General features: G+C 38.9%; 1 protein-coding gene across 2 annotated transcripts in view; it reads right to left on the bottom strand.

Moving 5' to 3' along the window:
- Window positions 1-229: 229 nt before the first annotated feature.
- The window catches only part of LOC126281926 (zinc finger CCCH domain-containing protein 11A-like), a 62797-nt gene continuing 49928 nt past the window's right edge, over window positions 230-13098 (bottom strand). For both annotated transcript variants that reach the window (XM_049981259.1, XM_049981260.1), the window contains 2 exons: window positions 4494-4706; window positions 230-1573 (listed from right to left, as the gene is read on the bottom strand). In XM_049981259.1, coding sequence (XP_049837216.1) covers window positions 873-1573; window positions 4494-4706 — 914 coding nt within the window. In that variant the 3' untranslated portion in view covers window positions 230-872. The remainder of the gene's footprint in view (window positions 1574-4493; window positions 4707-13098) is intronic.

Here is a 13098-nt window from a genome sequence, read left to right as displayed (position 1 = left end):
TTAAAAAAATGTTTCAACAATAAACACATGATATGTATTGTTCTACTACTGCTCAAGTGGTATCTTCTGCAAGCACAAAGTACATGCACTTAGCATAGGGGACAGAAAACACCGATTCCTGGGCCACAGTCTCTAGTTAATTCTGTGAATTCAACCCTTTTGTAATTATGTAAAATCGTACATAAACATGGTAAGGATCAAATGATTTCATGAATGTAACATGAAATAATTACAGTTCACTATACTTTACTAAGTTAACAAGAACAGAATACAAATAATGACCATACGTTAACTAGAAGTTCGCCGCTTTGTGACTTATAATAAAGGCCAACAACACACATGTGAATTAAAGACCCTTTTCTTGTGAAACATTTTCTCCAACCTGTCTTAATAGAAAAAAATAATAGACTGGGACAACGAACACACTGTAAACATTCCATGCTTTCACTGCAAGGGAAAAAATAGTGTACAATTTTTAAATACGTAAATCAATTTGACAGTGATAAACAAGTAATATACCAACAAGAGGTAACAAATTTTTACACAGATGTAAACTTGTGAATTATACACCTGAAGAGCTGTAATTCACACATTATGCTGCATGTTACTGTACTTTGACACACACACACACACACACACACACACACACACACACACACACACAGTTCCATACATAAACATGTGTACGTGTACACAAACAATTAAATTAATTAACATCTGGTCTTTAAAAATGAAATGTGAACATGTGGCTCATTTCTCTTTTCACACTATACAAATGGAATGTCATATCTTTTGCGGTATCGAGAACTGTGATAAATTGTTCCACATCAGACACACTTATAAGGCCACAATTTGTATAGAGAATACACAGCTCACACATTAAGTAACTCATCAATGTCATCAAGGACAACATCATCATATGCTGACATCTCATTTGCTGCTACTGTACCATCAGTCTCTTCATCAGTTTCCAGCAGTTCATCTTCATCTTCCTCTGCTGTCATTTCTTTGAACATTGAAAGTGGGGGGCATTCACCATGAAAATTCTCACGTGACACACCATTGGCTTTCAGATCTCTTGTTGTACTGTCTGGCATTCCCAAACCAGATGACGTCGTTACTTCGGAATCTCTACATCTTTTTAGTTTGACAACACCAGAGTGGGTAATAACATCTGGTGGTGCCCTAGGTGGAGGTTTCCTCCTAAGTTTTTTTGGAGGGGCAGCAGTCCTCTCGAAATCTGCTAACCTCTTATACTGCACCTCACTGCTACCTGCTTCACTGCTCTCTGTTTCCTCCTCAGTCACTCCTCGTCGACCACGTCGTATCTCTTCAAGAGTGAGCACTCTAAACGTGGAAGGATCTGACGCACCTTCAGTCCTGCGAGATATCTTGGAACGCAGGTCACTCGGAGCTTGTGGCGCACTCCCTCCTCCATCGTCTCCGTAGCCATAGAACGCAGCAGACTCAGCCTGGATACGTTCTAGTCTGATCTCCTCCAGGGTCTTAACATGCACCTTCCTCTGTGGCTTCTTGGTAGGGGTCGTGGTAGGAACACTTTCATTGTCTGACTCTGCAAGAACACGCACAATAGCAATATATTAGCCAAAATCTGAAATTTTGAACTTTTCATCTGAAAAGATTTTTCTCTCTTTTGGAGAGGCAATATTGCCAAAATCAATCAATAGATAAGAAATGGCTTTATTTTACTACTTTGGTGGCATTCTTGCAGATCAGCAATTATTTCATACATACAGTTTTTGTAAACATGTTTATTTGTCACTTATTATATATATATATTTCCTGCTGCAGCAGGACTGGTACACAATTTCTGCTCAGCAATAAATAAAAACTGAATAATATTGAAGATCAAAACAATACAGTCGCAGTATTACTTTCCATAGTAATGAAAAACAAAGAAACGTTATTCATAAATTGTGTTCCATTTTAAACTATACAATAAAATCTGAATAAATGAAGCAGCCAAATGGAATAATAGTGCCTGCACTAAAATGGCAGTACTCTGCAGCTACAGAAGCAGCAACTTTATATATACATGAAATCTCATAAAAAGACCATTATTGCAAAATTTTCAGATGGAGATGTCACAATAAATAGTGTCTTCAAATTGACAAATTTTGATGATTAGTACATATTAAGAAGGATGAAGGTCGAACACAACAACCTAACCTATACCACAAAGTGATAAGTAAAATGCAACACAGAACCAGGAATCACAAATGCTAGTCATATTTCAATATTGTGTATTGACCCCACAATGCAATATAAATATCTTTCCACTCCCTAAATTCAGTAATTAATAATAATCAAAAGCACACATTGTGGCATTGTAGTTTTCTGCATACACATGCACCACAGACAAACAGGTGAGAACCTCAGTATATGCTAGCACTTTTCTAACAAACATTTATAAATTATTGCACACAACTAAAGAGACTGGGTATTATACGTTAGTTGTACAAATTAATATCACTGTGGTGTACTTTGGTTATTAAGTCAGTTCTCACCACCAGGAAATACAATAAACATTCATCTCTACTTAGAATATGACATGTTAATGAATAGGCAATTTCATTATGAACTCTCACATTACAAAAGATAATAATATAAGCATACTCTACGTTAATATGCTTCAAGATAGTTCACTGCCATAGAGCAGTTTCATACTTCTCAGTTTTGTAGTTACTACTCAAGTACAAGATTCATGAAGAAAATGAATTCTCACAAATATGTGCACTAAGTCATTAAAAGACCCAAATAAACTGAAGTGGATAACAGCAGAAATTAATATTTTAACAACTAAGCAGCAACAGTTCTGCACACCGATTAAAGATAGCTAACAAAGACATAATCTGGAGTGAGAAACTCATGGGATCAATATGTAATACAGGATTGTTGTTAATATCAGCTGTATTACTTTTATGTTCAATGAATGATTCCACTTTTACTGTAACAATCATGAAAACTATTATTATTCTGCTATTTTATTTTTTCAATTGCTGTTAACAGTGCCTTGCAGATCAGTTTCCAAACAAAATGGAGTAATACAACTGGAACATGGCATGTGGATATTGAATTTTAACATAATAATTAACAATGAAGCTGATTCAACGATTTCACAATATTACGTGTAATAATTCAAATCACAATCCAATAGGAAGGCATTTCCTGAGTATTAAGAGTCACAGATCTATTCCCCCCCCCCCGAGCAAACAGCACTCATGTCTGAGAAATTTTCAGAATATTAGTATCGTGTACTGCAGGAACTCGGCAAAATATCCTGGCTGCATTGGTATTACTTAATTGCACAAAGAAGAATTGCACAGGATAACAGTATGAATCGTTTAGTCTGAATATAAATGAGTGCTCATTTCTAAACATATTTGTCCAACATGCTGCAACTAATACTACCAGCGCAGTAGTCTGATAAAAAATTAAGAAAAAAAGGACCATACCCACAACTGAATATCATTTGCAATTAGTTCTGTAAAAAAAATTAACAACCAGTCTTGTCAAAGCACATACGTATTGCCCTGGTAAATGAGCAAAATTACTTGAAAAATTGAGGAAAAATACGGTATGATCGAAAGAATTAACTATGTTCTCCTAAAGCTAATAATCAAGCTTTCATAACTTTTCAAACATATTAGAAACACAATTAAACAAAAAAATAAAAGATCTGATAAACATATACTCTTACAATGTCAAAATAACATATTCATAATTAGATACATATCATGTTATAATAATTACTCAAAAAAATTTAATTCAGGACTTCATTGCTTTATGTTATAATGATTATGTAATAACTCAGCATAACAGCAGTGTTAAGATTAAAATGATGTCACTTCTGAAACACGGATCATGTCCAAGTTTGGAGACAAATAACAACAGATCCAACATTTTAATCTACACACAAGTATTACAGAGACCAGTAATACTGTAACATAATAACATCAAATAACTCAGAAATATAAATGCTTTTACATGTGGACTGAAAAAATGTCCCCCCCCCCCCCCCCCCCAAACACACACACGGAAAAAATACACTCAACAGGCAGACACAAACATGATGAGCAAATAACTGTGTAATGTCAGAAAACAATCTCCCCCTCCTCCCCCCCTCCCCCCAAGCACACACACAGACAGACAAATAGAGATAAATAAGCATGGGACGGAAAAGCCAAACAGAAAATCAAAAATAGTCTGCCTTACTATGTGGAACAAAGATCTATGCCACTTATAAAAATGTAATTCAAACAACACTTCTCCCTACACCATAGGTGAAAAATACAACCATGTTTATCAAGAACCAAGATGATTGATTCTCACAAGAATTAAGAAACACTAACCCTCTGAAGAAAACACAGAGAACATCAAGTGCTGGCACTTAAGATTCAACTGTTGAAAACTGAAGGATGTATTCTCAAAATCAAGATGTTAATTGCGGACAGTCTAATAGAGCCGCATACCTTCCTCAAAGTTGACTACAAGAGGATCAACAGGTGGACTTCCGTATCCAGCAACACTGTCACTTGCACTTCCTGGCTGCTGCTGTTGTAATGGAACAACGGGCCTGCGGCCACGTCCAGCGCCCAAAGATGATGCATCTGCTTCTGTTGTTGTGGGCAGGACTCCTCCAAGGCGGTCATTGTTGCTATAGCCAGTGCTCACTTCACCGGGTGCTGTGGACCATATGAAAGGACATCAATATTATCATCACCACCACAGTCCCTTATATGTGTGAATGACCTACACTTCACATATAAAGTGAAGTTGTTAATTTTTCTAGAAGACACAAATCTTACAATTAAGCTTATCAGAGATATAGCACCAGAAGAAATTGTTAATGATTACTGCAAATGACTGAAGTCGTTCTCTGCAAATTAACTTTTAATAAACTAAGAATGAAGTATGTTCAAGTTATCTACAAGCTCTTCAAAGTCCGAGCATCTATGCCACGAAAATCTTTATTGGAAGAAATACAGCACTTTTCAAATTGCTAATTTCAGTGAATTCTGATCTTCACATAATTTTTACCTTCAGACACAATTAATAAACAGCTTACCTTATCAATACATATATAAATTTAAGTTCCCTCGCCGCATTTTTTTTTTCTATATCTCAGGATAATCTGAGAAAATAATACAGTTATTTTAATACGGTTTTCACTAACAGACAGACTCATTCACAAGGGAGGTTTGTGGGCACAAGAGAAAGGCAAAGACTGCCCAACTACAGCACCAGGCCAACACAAACTACCAGACTTCCTAAAGGACCTGTGTTACATGACGTATCAGATATTAAGTTGATGAGAACACTTTTTTTGTATAGAGTGAATGTTAAAGGAGTGTGAAACAAAAGGCAACTGGGACATATCTCACAGAAAATGTAGCTCAAGCCAAACCAGCAGTGCAGTTGGGGGAACTGGGTGGCAATTTACGCAGTGGCTCGTAAACAAAATTATTGCTACATTGGACAACTGGCCCACGTGGAGGTAATTAGCTGCGCAGAGCTAGAGTAGCTTTCTACATTTCCACTTGCTATTACCGCTACATCGGACAGCTCACCCTGATGTAGATACTTAGCTGTGCACCAACTGGGGTAGGTCACCAGGTTATGTACATTTCTACTTGCTATTACAAAAGTACTGACAATGGCACCATGTCACTATGACAGAAGGGGAGCGGGCGACAGGCAGCAAAGAGTGACCATTGAAAATAATATGTAATACTCACTCATAGTCAATTCCTAGTCATCATTTGAAAAACACTAGCATTTACTGAAACACATCATTGAGTACAATTTGAGACTAATGACAATGTTCATATTTACAACAATAAAAGAAATAAGTGGCCCTCATTACTTGCTACGCAGTTGTCAGTTGTTCAAAAAGGTGATCAAAATGCAAAATGTTCATCATTTGCCCAATAACATCCTTCGCACAACTACCTACTCTATAGACAAATTTTAATTAAAAACTTGCATAATATCTGATACAATAAACACAAATTTATAAAGGCAGGCACTCACTTGCAGCTGAATTAGTTCTACTTTTACAAGTGGTTGCCTTTCCTCATTTTTGTTTATTGTCTCTATCCTGGAATTTTCAATGTCATAATAGAACATGCATGTAGGAGTCAAAGACTTTTACTTTACCCTAAAAGTTAAGTGCATTTCAAGACTAAAACTATTAGGGTTAGACAAAAATGTTCATATTTGTTTTTAATAATATGTGAATGGCAAATCTGTAGCCATACACACAAAAAATGATGTATACATAGCTTGCAAACTCACTCTCACCAAATCATTTCAATAGAAATTGTGTAAATGATTTCGGAAATATGGAATTATTTAACTATCTGCAAGACTTAAATGACTCGTACTCTATTACAAGCACTGTATACCCCATTTGATGTTGATTACATAATATTAACTTTATGGAGGAATTTGCTACTCTATATGATATTATCATAATTTTTCCAATGATCACTTACAGAGCACACAATCTTTCAATGCTACTCCCTCTACTTCACCTAACTTCAGAATACCCAAAGCATCTACATCTACATCCATACTCCGCAAGCCACCTGACGGTGTGTCGCGGAGGGTACCTCTATTGGTTCTCCCTTCTATTCCAGTCTCGTATTGTTCGCGGAAAGGATTGTCGGTATGCCTCTGTGTGGGGTCTAATCTCTCTGATTTTATAGTCATGGTCTCTTCGCGAGATATACATAGGAGGGAGCAATATACTGCTTGACTCCTCAGTGAAGGTATGTTCTCGAAACTTCAACAAAAGCCCGTACCGAGCTACTGAGCGTCTGTCCTGCAGAGTCTTCCGCTGGAATTTATCTATCATCTCCGTAACACTTACTAAATGATCCTGTAACGAAGTATGCTGCTCTCCCCTGGATCTTCTCTCTCTCTTCTATCAACCCTATCTGGTACGGATTCCACACTGCTGAGCAGTATTCAAGCAGTGGGCGAACAAGCGTACTGTAACCTACTTGCAGAAAGGCACTAGAATATACCAATGCAATAGCTTTCCTGAAATTTTTTTTATTAAAATACCAACATAGTTATATATTTTCCCTCCGTCATACCACACATCAGCTGTGGCAAGACACTTATTGTTTGAATCACACAAAACCATCCACAATTAAGCTTTTCATGTTTGCCCTAAACCAGTTAAGGCAAATGCCAAGAGAAGATTCCTTTGAAAAAGACACAGCTGACTTCCTCTTCCATCCTTCCTCAAACTAAGTTTGTGCTCTCTTTCTAATGACCTCATTGTAGATCCCAATATTCATTTCACACAACTTTGAGAAAATTTGATTGTTTAAACAATCAACCTTCACTGATCTGTCTAGATACTCATCCAGCCACAGCTGAGATTCGCTAAAAAAAAAATAAGGATTTGAACATATTGTCTCATAAACGGGATAACTTCCTAGCACTTCAAATGTAAAAAGCATGTAATCTGTAAAACAGGTTCATCACTAGTGCTTAAGAAAAAAACATATGACATAGCAACTTGACACTACTTTAAAAGAAGTGTCAAGAAGAACATGCCAGGCAGTTGCTCATATTTCTTCAAGGGTAACCCATAAATAACTTCTAATGGGTGTGATGGATTTTTGAAAGGAGATTTTGTCTCCAGCGAAGACATTGTCAGAGGGGAAAATCTGAATGGTATACGTGGCAGCATTGTTACTTAAATAATTTAATAGGATACCAATATAAAAAATTTTGCACTGGAAATGGCAATAAACATAAGAGAAATGGGTATGAGGAGAGAGGCAATAAGATATGTGGCAGAAACCATACCATCTCTCAAATACGCACCTGCCTGCCACCAAACTTGAGGAAGGCCAAGTTGCTTGTAGTACTCTCCTTTACACTAGCAAGCACAGTACAATCTTGTTGGTACATTCCTCACTACCATGTGTTCCCGCATAGTATGTCAATTTTTGGAACTCCCAGTCCAAACAGCACTAAACACACATTGAAAGACTTGTTTGTACATTCTCCCTACCTTCTTAGTGCATACAAACGCTGCGGTATTGGTATTGGGGTAGCTGCTGCAACTTTTACTGCCAAGAGTGGCGGGAGTAGGAAATTTCCAGCTGTGGAATTCGGAAATGGACAGAGACAGTGCTGGCAAATTTGCAAGTCACACAGATCATTTGCTACGGTAGAAATGATGTGTGGAAGTAGTTTGCATAGGTTAGCAGTCATTCTGATGACTTCAAGACTTCTGTAGTGGCCAAATAGTAAACCGTATAGCATGTAATTCAGATGCTGGTGTTTTTTGTTTGTGATTATCTTTTGACTGACTCTCAGTTTATGATTTTGGTTGTGTTAAAAACAGTGTACTGGTACGTCATTTATTGAAAGACAGTGAGATAGTTTACAAATGAAGAAAAGTCGAACACTATTCAGGAAGTGGATAAACACTCACACATTAAGTGTGTTGGTATTGTTCAAAAACTAAACATTCCTCCATCAACATTACATAAAATTGTGAGCAAAAGAAAAATAATTAAAACAGTACGTTTGTAAGGAGGAAATGGCATGGAAAGCAAATGTATAACGATCAATTTCCAGACCTGGAAACCATTCTACTGAAGAGGATAGAACAAGTTCATGCTTCGAATATTCCAACTGATAGTACTGTGGTTCATGCTAAAGCAATATATTTGACATTGAAGGTGGGACTCCCAGATTTCAGAGTATCTAATGGTTGCAGCAAAATGTTCATGAATAGACACTGTTTAGTGTATAAATGTCTTTGATGTGAGGCTGGAGGAGTACATACTGATACAGTTCAGTCAAGGAAAACTACTATTCCCAATCACAAAAAACTACAGCCCCAATGATGTTTTTAATGCAAATGAAACTGTCTTATTTTTTCACCTTCTGCCTAACAAAAATGAGTTCAGAGGTGAAAAATGCCATGGAGGAAAATTTAGCAAAGAGAGGCTGTTGTATTATGCTATAATGAACGTGAAACATGAAAGTTGGAGCCACTAATAACTGGAAAGGCAAAGAGTCTACAATACTTTAAAATGTGTGGACATTTCCATGTAAGTGCATGTATAACATGAACGAACGGGTAACAACAGTTACATCGAACAATTCTATGATGCATGGGACGCTAGGTTGTGTGTTAGAAATAGGAAAACACACCTGTTTATTGGCCGGTGTGCAGTGCATAGCCGAAATACACTGTATCTGAATATGATAGAATTAGAGTTTTTCCTCCCAGTTCTACAAGCTACCTTCAGCCACTTTACCAATGCATTATAAAATGCCTGAAACAAAAATACAAAAGGTTCTCATAAATAAGATGCTGAGCTATCTACATACTATGATGAAAAAGGTTATGACCTTGGATGCTATGCATTTTGTAAGTGCTTGGGATTCTATACCAGAAAGCACAATCTCTAACTGCTTCAAGAAGGCTGGCTTTCATTAGGTACTTTCAGAAGACATTGTGCCAGAAAATGTAGGAACTGTAGCTGAGCAACAAGAAAACACTAACTAACTAGCTTCGATGAATATGCTGGATGTGAGGAAGGTTTTGCTGTCTGTCAGCTCATGAAAACTGACAGTGGCTTGCAGGAACAGATGGAAAAGGTACAAGAAAAAGTGAAGATGAGGATGAAACAGAGCATTTCTTAGAATGTTAAAAGCTACTGAATGCAATGGACACACTTAAGCATTATGTTTCGATTTTGGAACTCGATGAAGAAGTGATGGACTTTATTAATTAAGATAGACAATACAATATTAATAACATGACAAAGTAAACAATAAACTGTTGAACTTTTTCCAAACCTTTTTACAGACAGGTCTATGCACTCTATCCTGCTCTGTTATAGTGTAGTTAAGCAAAAAAGATGTACAATATACTGAGAGACTGTTGAAATGACAACCCTTATTCAATTATCTGTAGTGTGGAGACACACTAAACGAAAAAAAAGTTTTGTTTGTTTTGAGAAAAGTAATAAAAATTGTAATTTTAGTGTAATTTTATTTTTCCTACATCACATGCCTTTTTTTGTATTTTGGACACTAGAGGTTGACCTTCCTGCATTCCAACTGCCTGATGGTAGAAGGGTACACATTTGCTATATCAGATTTAGCCAATGTCCCCATATTTAACACTTTTTTTGCTTCTTCTATACTAACATGTACTTAGAGTGTTTCTGGGTGTGATATTCTGAAAGTTTGCTAAAAAATGGGGCATTCTGAATAAAATTTACTGAAATAGCACATCAGGAAATGTGGGTGTTACGAGACTGCACATTACCCCAAATATGGTACCCTTAATTCCATATTTGCATTGACAGAAGAATCAAATCATTACTGAATTAGGTATTCTTTGGTAACACATTTCCCTGTTTATGAGGTTCAAAATTTGTGGTCCTTTCAAAAATGTGCTAACAAGAGTACACTGTTCTCTAATAATGAAGAATAGAATGATGCACAATTACAATTTAAACAACCAAAACTGCTGTTCACACTCAACTTTCAATAAAAAGACAATACAAACAGAAAAGAAAAAAAAACTGTCAAACAATGCTTTCTGCCAAACAGACCTGCATCAGAATGGACAACTCACACACACACTAACGCAAATGCATCTCGCACACGCATGACCACAGTCTCTGGCTGCCAAGGCCAGTCTGGAAGCAGCAGTGCAGGATGGTGGGAGTAATGAGGAGGCTGGGGAGGGATAGCATGGTAGGGGTGGAGCTTGTGGGAGCATACATGGAGGAAGTGGGGTGAGGGTAGGGCAGCTTTGTGCTGTTGGCAAATTAGACAGAGGGGAAGAGAGGGACGCGAGAGGGCAGAAAAGGAGAGAAGGAAAATGACTGTCCATGCATTGATGGAACAGAGGGCTGTGTAGTGTTGGAATGGGAACAGGGAGGGAATAGGTAGGCAAGGACAACTAACTAATGAAGGTTGGGACCAGGAGGTTATGGGAATGTGGAATATATTGTAGGGAAAGTTCCCATCTGCGCAACTCAGAAAAGCTGGTGCTGGCAGGAAGGATCCAGACGGCACAGGTTGTGAAGCAGTCACTGAAATGAAGAACATCATGTTGGGCAGTGTGCCAGCAACTGGGTGGTCCAGCTGTCTTGGTGACAGTTTTCGGTGGCCATTCATGGAGACAGACAGCTTCTTGGCTGTCACGCTCACATAGAATGCAGCATAATGGTTGCAGCTTACCCTGTACATAACACAACCAAAGACCAATGCTGAACCCTGCCTGACAGTTCACTCCACCATCCAACTGTGATCCACCCCCATTGCCCCCAAATCACCTCTCTTAACTTCCCAGAATTTCTTAACCCCTAACCTTGCATCACCATCATTCCCCAAATCCCTCAAGATGCAAGCTAACCTTACATCCACAGAGATAAGCACAATCCACCGCCTAGAATCTGATCCCGACATTAAAATCTTATCTGCTTAAAAAGGTTCCACCATTTTTTATCCCCCTACAAACCCTGCTACAGTGACTCCATTCCAGAAATCCAACAGAATCTCCAGTATCTCCTCAAATCCTTAGACGCTTCCCCGAACCTCTCCCCAGAGTCTCTCTCTCTCTCTCTCTCTCTCTCTCTCTCTCTCTCTCTCTCTCCTCTCTCTCCCTCTCCCCCCCCCCCTCTCTCTCCCCCTCTCCCCCCTCCCCCTACCACTACCTGCACTCCTACCTTCTACACACTTCCATGCAATCACCCAGGATGTTCCATTGTGACCAGTTACTGTGTGCTTCTTGAGAGAATCTCTGCTATTGTAGACAGACACCTTCTTCAACCTATTACCCACAACTTACCCTCCTATATAAAAGATAACCACATCCTCCACCGATTTTCCACAGTTCCTGTTCCTTTACCACATGGTGCCCTGTTCATCACCAATTATGCTATCTCGCTTTACACGAACATCCCTAATGCCCATGGCCTTGCCGCTGTTGCACACAACCTTTCTCAATACCTGGCGGATTCCAAACCTACAACCCCCTTCCTTGGTTCCATGACCAACTATATCCTCAGCCACAATTACTTCTCCTTTGAAGGCATCACCTACAAACAAATCTGGGGAATGGCTATGGGCACCAGCTTGGCACCATCCTATGCCAACCTAGTCATGGACTATCTAGAGGAATCTTTTCTAATCACCCAGAATTCCAAACCCCTCACCTGGCTCACATTCACTGATGACATCTTTGTGATCTGGATCAATGTTGAGGACACCCTATCCACATTCCTCCAGAACCTCAACATCATCTCCTCCATTTGCTTCAATACAACACGCCACCTTCCTCGATGTTGATCTCTGCCTCAAAGATACCTACTTCAGGACATCCATCCATGTCAAACCTACAAACCACCACCAATACCTTCACTTCAACAGCTGCCACCCACTCCATACCAAGAAGGCCCTTCCATGAAACCTAGCCACCCATGGCTATTGCATCTGTAGGGACGAGCAGCCCCTCTCGAAAAACATCAAGGATCTCACTGAGGTCTTCACAGAGCATAATTACATTCCCAATCTCAGGCAAAATCATGTCTCCTGTGCCTTATCTCTCCAGTCCCCCATCACCTCCCTAAGTCCCACTGTCCGGCCACACAGGAACACTCCTCTCGTGACTCAGTACCATCCAGGAATGGAGCAACTAAATTCTCTGCTAGGGTTTCGAGTACCTCGTCCTACCCACTATCCTCCCCACCCCTTCCATAGTGGTATTCTGCCACTCATCAAACCTACACAATATACTTGTCCATACACAACCTTTGCTCCCAAAGCCTTGCCACATGGCTCGTATGCCTGTAACAGACCTAGACTTGTACCATACATCCTCCCAACACCACCTACTTCATTCCAGTTACAAGCATCACCTATCCCATCAAAGGCAAGACTACCTGTGAAACCAATCATCTGATCTACAAACTAAGTTGCAACCACTGTGCTGCATTCGATGTGCCATGACAACCAACAAGCTGTCTGTCCATCGACAAACTGTGGGGAAGAAACAGCGGGACCATCCAGTTGCTAAGC

Source organism: Schistocerca gregaria, chromosome 7 (genome assembly GCF_023897955.1).
Source record: "Schistocerca gregaria isolate iqSchGreg1 chromosome 7, iqSchGreg1.2, whole genome shotgun sequence".
NCBI classification, from domain to species: Eukaryota; Metazoa; Arthropoda; class Insecta; order Orthoptera; family Acrididae; genus Schistocerca; species Schistocerca gregaria.
The sequence above is the reverse complement of the archived record's forward strand: the minus strand, read 5'-3'. Positions and strand labels throughout refer to the sequence as shown.